This window comes from Oenanthe melanoleuca, chromosome 20 (genome assembly GCF_029582105.1).
Source record: "Oenanthe melanoleuca isolate GR-GAL-2019-014 chromosome 20, OMel1.0, whole genome shotgun sequence".
NCBI lineage: Eukaryota > Metazoa > Chordata > Aves > Passeriformes > Muscicapidae > Oenanthe > Oenanthe melanoleuca.
This window is the reverse complement of record NC_079353.1, coordinates 7,618,669-7,628,097: the sequence shown is the minus strand read 5'-3', so window position 1 is coordinate 7,628,097 and position 9,429 is coordinate 7,618,669. Positions and strand designations below refer to the sequence as shown.

At 54.8% G+C, this 9,429-nt stretch overlaps 1 protein-coding gene across 2 annotated transcripts; it reads left to right on the top strand.

Moving 5' to 3' along the window:
* The first annotated feature begins 391 nt into the window (after positions 1–391).
* Positions 392–9,186, top strand: LOC130261158 (bactericidal permeability-increasing protein-like). Of its 2 annotated transcripts, none has more exons than XM_056507081.1 (15): positions 392–578; positions 1,436–1,550; positions 2,160–2,357; positions 2,729–2,884; positions 3,252–3,315; positions 5,227–5,290; positions 5,737–5,828; positions 5,990–6,166; positions 6,379–6,438; positions 6,561–6,728; positions 7,016–7,083; positions 7,306–7,348; positions 7,677–7,740; positions 8,226–8,302; positions 8,903–9,186. In XM_056507081.1, the coding sequence occupies exons 1-15, from the start codon at positions 464–466 to the stop codon at positions 8,948–8,950; spliced, it is 1,509 nt and encodes a 502-aa protein (XP_056363056.1). In that variant the 5' UTR covers positions 392–463; the 3' UTR covers positions 8,951–9,186. The 2 variants fall into 2 exon arrangements, with proteins under 2 accessions (XP_056363056.1, XP_056363057.1); XM_056507082.1 differs by having other exon boundaries at positions 407–578; positions 2,160–2,288.
* The last annotated feature ends 243 nt before the right edge of the window (positions 9,187–9,429 follow it).

Genomic DNA, 9,429 nt, shown 5'->3' with positions numbered 1-9,429 from the left:
AGTAGCCAGGAGTGCCGTGGGACAAGGACAGGAGATGGAGAGCAGCAGGGCTGGGACCCTGCTCCTGGGCAGACCAGGCTGTTCCCAGCTTTTGCTGGGTACAGGCTGCAGTAATATGGCTCTGTCAGGCTCAGCTGGCAGTGCCAAAGGCAGCTCTGCTCCACTGAGGATGCCACAGGCAGGGATGGCTGGCACTGACAGAGAGCTGGAAACTGGGCTGTTGCCTCCCAGTTTCCAGTGCTCCTTCCCTGCCTTGGGTGATTGGCACTAGGTGTGCCTCTGTGCTGTGCCATGCCATGGTGCCAGCAGCACAGAGGAGCAGGGCAGTGGCCAAGCAGGAAGTCCTGGGGACGCCCCCCGCGGCTCCACACACAACCCTCACTTGCAGTTCCCGTTTTGTCAGGGATATAAAGGTGGTGTGAGCAGGGAGAGCCCAGCACAGTGTGGACTGTGGGAAGCAAGGATGGGAGTGCAGCGCCTGGCGGTGGCTTGCGGGGCACTGGCCTTGTGCCTGGCACTCACCACAGCCACCAACCCCGGCTTCGTGGTGAGGATCACCCAGGCAGGCTTGGACTACGGTGGGTTTTCTGTTTCTGATTTCTCTCCTCACAGATTCACTGGTGGCAGAGGTGTGGAGCCAGGTACCCTGTGAGAAGTGCAGGGTCCTGGAGCAGGATGGGGGAATCAATGGCCGTGGGTGCCCATGTGAGGAGCACAGGGGCAGGATGAGATAATGCTTGGACAGGGTGCCAAATGCACCATCACCCAGGGCTTCCCCTGTTGCACCTGCCTGGCCCCAACCCCACAACAGGATGGAGCCCCTGCGGAGGGGACAGCCCTGTGGGGTCTCAGGGAGCTGCAGCCAGGCAGTGTGAGGGCTGGCACAGCAGGAGGGTGCTGGTCCCACAGTTGGTCTAGGCAGCCAAGCCGTGAGCCCTGGAGGAGAGAGCTGCAGAGCAGACAGGAGCTGGAGAGTTTTGGGGTGGGGCAGTGACAGAGATGGATGGGCCCTGTGCTGGTTTTATGGAGCAGGCAGAGCCCTGGCTCCAGCAGAGCGCACTTATGGATTGAAATACACTGTGTGAGAAACAGCTCATTTACCAGGCAGCTCTGCCAGCTGTGTAGGAGAGAATGTGACTCCCCTTGTCAGAGAGAGGCTGGGGTGCAGCACCCATTGATGTTGTACCACTCCCTGGCAAAACTCCATCCATCTTTGCCTGCTGGCAGTGTTCATGGAGTGGCCCAGTGCCTCGGACTTCCCTCACACCTCACCTGGCTGGCAGCCTGGAGAGTGAGGACTGGGACATTTCTCTCCTTTCTGTGGCCACCACCTTCCCCTGGGGCTGCAAGCAGGGCACCAGGCACACTGCACTCCAGGTGTGTGCTCCAGCTCCTGTGGCAGAGGTGGAGTGATGCTCTCACTGTGTCCCTGTAGCCCATCAGCAGGGGATTATGATCCTGGAGAAGGAGTTGGCCCAGCTGAAGCTGCCAGACATCTCAGGTGACGCTCGTGTCTTACGTGTGGGGAAGGTCCGCTATGAATTGTCCAGGTGAGCCCTACCAGGTCCTTGGATCCACCCACTGCCCCCAGCCCAGGATATGGGCAGGAGGTGTGGGGAGGGTGGGGAGTCCCCAGAGTAGTGAGGACCATCCTGTCCCCTCCACAGCTCCCTGAGATGTTGGCCCTTTCCTTGGTGCAGGCAGATATGTTCCCATTTCACTCCTTGCCCAGGGGAAAAAGGGAACTGGGGTCACGGCACTCTGGGTGTGGGTGGATTCTTTGCAATCAAAGCCTGGGTAGTGGAGCTGGCCTTGCCTGTGACACCAGAGCACACGTTCTCATGTGGAGCAGGAGCCCAGACCCAGTGGAAGCGCCAGCCCCCTGCAGCCCCAGGTTCCTCTCTGCTCCTGCAGTGCAGCATTTGGAGCTGCTGTGGGTGGCTGCAAGGGCCACATTCCCAAAGGTGCCACTTTGCTCCATGTGACTGCCAGGAATAGCTTTGCAGCAGCAGAAATGCAGCTGGGGATGCTGCCAGCCCAGTGACTCCACTCCCTCCCGCTCATCCTCCTTCCTTCCCTGATTGTCTCCCTCCCTCCCTAGCCTTGTGCCTGGGAGCCAGGAACCACTGTAACATGACTTTTCATTCATGTATTCTTAGACTGAGCCTTCGTGATTTCCAATTGCCATACTCAAGGATTACCCCAGTCTCCAACGTGGGCCTGCAGGTCTCCATCTCCAACGCCTTTGCCGAGCTGGATGGGGACTGGCGGGTGAAGCTTTTCTTTGTGTCAGTTCCCAGCTCTTCCTCTCCCTATTCAGGCATCCACTCTGTGTCTCCAACTCTGGATCTGGACAGGTTTTTCTCCCTCTCTCTCTCTTGTGTTTTGGGTACTTGTCACTTTGCTCCCCCAGATATGATGGAGAAAACAGGGTGGGAACATGTAGGAACAAGGCACATGAAAGGGGAACTGTACAAGGACCCTCAGGTCTCTCATCAACCTCCCCTACTTGCTCTCACTCCTGTCTATTCAAGGGTTATCTCTCCTAGTTTATGTGTCAGTGAAATTTGTTTCTCCTGGGTTTAAAAGCTTTCCCAGTCTCCTCTGGAGGCACCAAACAAGGGGGAGAATGATCTAGCTAGATTATTCATCCTGAAGCTGACTTGAGGTCTCTTCACGAGGTCTTGTCATTGACAAACATCCCTTTCTCATTCCCCTTTCCCTGCAGTCGGGACCACGGATCTTTTAACCTGAAGGTGGAAAATGTCTACATCAAGATTAGCCTGAGGCTGGGCAGTGACACCACTGGGAAGCCCACCATCAGCACCTCGGACTGCAGTGCCAGCATCTCCAAAGTCCGGGTGCTTTTTTCTGGCAAGTTGGGGTATGTAACTGCACTGGTAGGTCTGGAAACACTGAGTGTTAGCCCACCTGCCATTGGAATGTGGCTCTATTGTGAGGAGTCCGTTGTTGGCAAATCTGAGGTGTCCTGGTCTTAAATCTGGCCTAAATTTCTCCTGCTGCACGTGTGGCTGCACATTGAAGAGGGGTGGGTGTGGTTAAGGCAGACACCAGACTCCTGTAGTTTACCAGTGAGTCTGCTTGCAAATCTGAACCCTGGGGCAAAGCCAGATGCCAAATCGGTGTGGGATTGATGTTCCCAGGCTCTTGCATCTCTAGGCTCTCCCTTTCCTGGGCACATCCTTCTGCAGTATGGATCTGAGTTAGGATCTCTCTGTGTTTCTCTGCAGGTGGCTTTATAATCTGTTCCACAAGACTATTGAGTCCCGGTTGAGGAAGATTTTGGAGGACAAGGTATGTGAGCAGGGGAGGGCAGGGCCCTGGGTTTTCTGGTGCTCTTTAGCCCTTACTTGTGATGTGCTTGAAGGATCGATCATATGTAGGGATATAACTAAAGCCAGAGCACGCGACTGTGTTGCCAATTCAGTAAAAACCAAAGGAATGGGCGTTGCAGGCTCCATAGCACAGTGTGACTCAGACTGAATTTGAGACCTGGAACTTTTGCCAAAACCCAGCATAATTGGTTCCTAAATAACAAAGACTTTTCTTTCCATGTATTCAGTTAATTAGATCTTATGTCTCAAGCCAAATTTATTGTAACCTTATCAGAGTTGTCCTTTAACCAGCCATATTCTGGAGGGCTTTGGGGAGCACTGGGGGGGAAACTCTCTTTCCTGGATTTCAGACATTTGGTGTTTTGTTTTACTGAGGGGGGTCAGGGAGCTCTGGTACTGCTGCCTGGTACAGACACTGACATGCAGGAGACCTGCAACCAGACATGGAAACAAGCTGTTAGCAATAATTACTACAAGGATAACTGGCATGAGTTACAGCCTCTCTGGATGTGAACCTTGCTCGGGAAGAAGGCAGTTGGAGAGCAGGCAAATCCCACTCCTGCAGCAGATCTCATCCTCCCCAGACACTATTTCCAATTCCATGCAACACCTTTCCCAAGCCCCCTGGGGTCTGTGGCAGCAGATGGTCTGGCAGCAGGAGCAACACCAAGGCTCAGAAGCCTTTTCTGCTTGTTTGTCCCCTGGAAGGAGAACAACTCTGGGACTGCAAAGGGACCCCACTGCCTTCTGCTCCTCCTCCAAGGCCCCTCGGCCACACACACATTCTTCATTGTTTTTGTGGAGTGATGGTGTGAGGGGCAATGTGCAGGGATGGAGCTGTGCCCTGGGCACAGCTGGTCTGCAACCCAGGCCAGGCAGCCTGTGTCTGCCTCCTGCTCTTGCTGCAATGCTTGGGCAGTTCTAGTAGCCCTAATTCTGGAACTCCATTCACAGGGAGATCCCAGTCACAGGGACATCCCAGTCACAGGGAAATCCAGGTCACAGGGAAATGTGGGTCATGGGGAAATCCCAGTCACTGGGACCAGGGCTGCATTTTTCTGCCTGCAGCAACATCCTCTCAGGCAGTGATGGGGCATTTCCAGCACAGACAGAAAAGTATCACTGGAGACAGGGAAGAGCTGTAACCTGCTGTCACTAAGGTGATGCCCAAGGCTCTGTTGCCTCCTCCTCATCTCTGTCAGTGTGGTCACTGCCTCTCTGCAGTGCTACACCTCACCATCAGCTCTGTGGGCTGCATGCCCAGCCAGACAGATGACAGACAGATCCTGCCCATGGTTGCTGGGATGTTACAGTGAAAACACTGAAAAGAGCTTGTGCAGATTTCCTCAGCCATCTGCAAGATGCTGCCCTGCAGTAAATTTTCCAGGCTAGTGGTAAGCCTGCAATAAAATTCCCACAAATGCCAGGGCTACACTTGTGGATGACAGAGGCAGAGAGATGTGCTCTCCTGTCCTGGCACACAGCTGTAGGAGCTCATCAAAGCTTAGCTTCAGTGCAATCAGTGCTCCTGCCCCTGTAGGGTAGGTTAATCCCTTCGGTTGCTCTGCTTTGGCTGAGTCCTTGTTGCTCAGCATGGTTCATTCCTGCATGGGCCACATGAGATTCCTTCCAGGGATCTCCCCAGACCTGAACTGTGCCACGGAAAAATTCCTGCAAGCAGGCCCTTGTAGGTATAAACTCTGCTTGTGTCTCAGACACTTAATGTGCTGCCTGATGAATGGAGACGATCATCACTGTGTACTCTTTGATTTAAGCAGGTTTTGTCACAGAACAGGGAGCGTGGCTGAGGCTCTGAGCGGGGACTGTGACCCGGCCACCCAGATCAGCTCTGTGGATTTCTGTCCCACAGGTCTGTGACAGTGTGGTCAAGTCTGTGCACAATGAACTCCAGACATACATCCAGACCCTGCCAGGTACTGGGGGACTGCAAATGGGTTTAGGAGTAGCACTTCCTAGCTTTTCCCAGTCATGGGGAATGTTTTACTTTGTGTCCACTCCCCATCTCCTGGTGTTCTGACACCCAAGCTGGAGCTGTGGAGCACCTCTTCAGCAGATAAAAATCACGCTGTATTCTGTGTGGCTGTGGATCCCTCCAGGATCTCTGCCCAACGACTTGCAGGGGCTTGGGCTGTCTTACCTCAGGGATCCAGGCCATTCCTGACCACAGAAATATTCCAGGCCACACTGAGAAACATCCAGAAGAAAATTGTTGGTTTTTTTACTTTACAAGCACAGGGGCAGTTGATACTGAGCTGATGCACCAGGCAGCTCAGGCATGGCACTGCCCACATGACACTGGAGGCCATCTGCTCCCAGCTTTCCCCACCATGTCATTCATCTCTCTTCCTCATGTTTACAGTCACAGCCAGGATAGATAACAAGACTGGGATTGATTACTCCTTGGTGGCACCCCCAAGAGCTACTGCCCAGTCCCTCAACGCAGATCTGAAGGTGAGAGGCAGCCTTGGAGACACTTGATTTTGCCAATGCCTTTGCACAGGCAGGTGGGAACAAGGTTTTGGTACCTGCTGCAAATGCTCTTTGCCAGCCTGAGTCAGCAGGTGAGCATCACGGCTGCTGCACCCCTTCTCCACGTCTCTCCCTCCTCCCAGGGTGAATTCTACTCCCTGGCCAACCGCTCCACTGTCCCCTTCTCACCACTGCCACTGGCCTTCCCCTCGGATCACGACCGCATGGTTTACTTTGGAGCCTCCAGCTACTTCTTCAACACAGCTGGCATTGCCTACCGTGAGGCTGGGGCCCTGGTCTTTGAAATCACAGAGGCCATGGTGAGTGACACGAGTGGGACAGGGCTGGGAAAGAGGTTCCATTTGCTGAGGTGCTCTGGGAGCAACCAGCAGTCTTGGAGAACTCCCAGTGCAAGAGCTGGGGGCTGTTGGATGGGGCTGGGCTGTCGGACAGGGCAGCATTTGAGGATGGGAGGGCTGGCCATGGGTTCCTCTGGGCCACATTGCCCCAGTGTGACAGTCCTCTCCTGCAGATCCCAAAGGAAGCAGGATTCAGATTGGACACCTCTGTCTTCTCAGCCTTCATTCCCCAGGTGAGCAGTCTGGCCCTGCCTGCCCAGAACTCTTGCACACACAGGCTTTGCTCTGTGCCAGGTGTTCTCCCTCAGGTCTGGGGCTTTGTACCATCATTCCCATCCTCTCCCTACTCCCACAGCTGGAGGAAATGTACCCAAACATGCCAATGAAGTTCAGGCTGTCTGCTCCCACTGCTCCGTTCCTGACTATTGGACCAGGAGGAATCTCGTTCCAGCCCATTGTGGATGCTCAGGCTTATGCCATCCTTCCCAACTCCAGCCTGGTTCCTCTCTTCCTCCTCAGCCTGGTGAGTTCAACACAGCCTGTGGCAGTGGGGCAGAAGGGAGTTTGAGCTGTGCCCAATTCTGTTGCCCAGATCATGCTGGGGAGGTGCTGGGTGCTGACCAGGTACAGTGGGGGGTGTCCCCAACTGAACAATTCTTGAGCTGACAATTGCCAGCTTTAATGCTGGGTGCAAGCATGCCCCTGAATGGGCAGTGGTGTATTTCAGCTGGTCTGAGGCAATGCCCCGAGTGTCTGCTTTGGGGTGAGGTGGGATGAGCAGTGCCAGAGCTCTGCGCTCTCTCTCCCCAGACAGGGAACGTGTCTGCTGTCATCAACGAGAGATCCGGCCGCATAGTTGGGAGACTGGATATGGGCAGGTACAGAGGGGAGCAGCCACTGACTGGGCAGGGGATTGCTGGAGGTTTTTGTGTTTTGGGTGCCCAGGGATAGAGAGGAGATGGGAATGTCCCAAGGATGTGAGCTTGGCGTGGAAGGAACAATCTGGGGCTGGAGGGAGCGGGATCTGCATGGGCACCGATGGGTGGAATTGTCCCCTCTCTTGGGACATCCCCCACAGCACCACTTCTGTCCCTGCACAGGATCAGGATCTCTCTGAAGAATTCAGCTGTTGGCACTTTCCAGGTGAGCTCTCCTAGACCATGACCAGAGCCCCGAGCAGGGAGCTGGCAGCCTGCTGGGGCTAGGACAAGGCTTCATTCCCTACTGCCTCCCAACACAGGACCCAACACTGATCCTGCTGCCACCTTCTGCCTCAATCTACAATTTGTGGCTGCTCTCACCCCAACATTTCCTACACTCCCAGTGTGACCAGACAAAGCTGCTGGTCTCTGGCAAAGTGTGTGCCCTTGCCACCTCCTTGTCTCTTTTTCTTTTCTAATTATCCTCCATTGTCTGCATGTCTGCTGTCCTGCAGGCTAAAGCATTTCTTCCTTCTCTGCCCACTTGCCAGGTGCGAATGATGCAGTCCATAATGAACGTCTTGACTTCCAGTACCCTGCTCCCACGTCTTAATGGTGAGAACCTACTGGGGGAATGGGGGTGCTGGCTCACCCTCCACTCGGGTTGCTCCATCCAAATGGTCCCAGCTCACTGATTAAATCCTCATTGCCAAAGCTGATCAGGGAAAAGTGCGTGCAGGAGGCGGCAGTGAAGCTGTGGGAGCCTCTTGCTGCTCTGACAGCTCCCAGCAGCAAACGCAATGGAAAAAATGAGCCCTTTGCATATCCTAATGCTTTCCAGACCCTCTCCTCAAATCCCTGCTTCTCCTGCCTAGCCAGCAGCTCACACCAGAGTGGGCCTGGTGCTGGAGGGCCTGAGGGGGCTGTCATGGCACAACATGCAGCCCTACCCCAGGAGCTTGGGAGGAGTTTCCTCTGCCTGCCCCAGGAGCAGTGGAGGAAAGGGCTGGAGGAAGGAGGTGGCCACCTTCTTTGTGTGCTCTGTGCTCCCTTGACTCCCATTCCCATTCCAATATAGACACGTGTGTTGTCTTTTCCAGCCCGGTTAGATGAGGGTTTCCCTCTGCCCCTTCTGGACAGGATTCAGCTCTCCAATATCCTCGTGAAGTTCCACCAGGTGAGTGAGGGTGGAGCATCTGATCCCAGCTAGTGCCTATCCTGCTGCCAACAAATCCCTGCTTACCAGCTCAGCCTGGAAATCCAGTCTCCCCAGCTGTGCTGGAAGTGATGGATGGGAAGGGTGCTCTCAGCAGCAAAACAGTGCTCTGCTTCCTAGTTGTATGGTGGGAGTCTGGGATGGCACCACATTGTTCTCCAATTCTTAAATGTGGGATCTAAATTTTCCACAACGCTTTTTATAGCAGTGTCAGCCCCAAATCCCCACTCTCCCCTACTGGCAATGTCTGGATGTGCTGTGATGCCTGGTTGGATGAAGCCCCTGCCTGCCCTGGTGAATGGAGCTGTACCAGGTCCAGGGGAGCAGAAAGAACCCCTATGGTAGGGTGCTTTGGGGAAGCCCATAGCAAGGTCCCCATGTGGATGCCAAATAGCTGTAGTGAGGTGTGGCTGTGAAATTACTCCAGAGCCTGCCAAGGGGAAAAATGGGCCCAGGGGTTGGCAGAGCCACATGTTCCAATTCATTCTTTTAGGGATGTGGTGGGTGCTGGGCAATGCAGCTGTCAGGGCCTGTAGCAGCCCAGTGTTTGCTCTCTCCCAGAATTTCCTGCTGCTTGGAGCAGATGTTCACTTCCAGCCCCGCGTATGAAGAAAACATGATGAGAGCCCTTCAGCACTAAATATGCTCCATTCACCACTTTGCCCTTCCCTGTCCTACTGCCTGAGAGAAACACCATCAGTCCTGGCACAGTCCTGCACTGCTGCCTTGGCCCAGACCACTGGCTGGGGCCTCACCTGGTCCTACCATGAGTTGGGGGTGCCCTGCCCTGGGCCACCCCCACCTCTCTTCCCTCTGAGCAGCAATAAAGGTGTTGGTGCTGGGGATATGGTGCTGGTGTCACTGTCTGCATGTCTGGCCACACTGGGCCAGGTGGGAGCTGGAGCTGGATCAGGACCACCTTGTTTGGCTGTTTCCATGGGCATGGCAAGGCACCATGGAGCATCTGTGTCCTGCTGTCCTGTCCCTTATCTCCAGCCTTGGGGCAGCGTGGTTGGAAAGCACAGTGGAAAAGACTCTGGGGGTGCTGCTCTACAGCAGCTGAACATGAGCTGCAGGTGGCCAAGAAG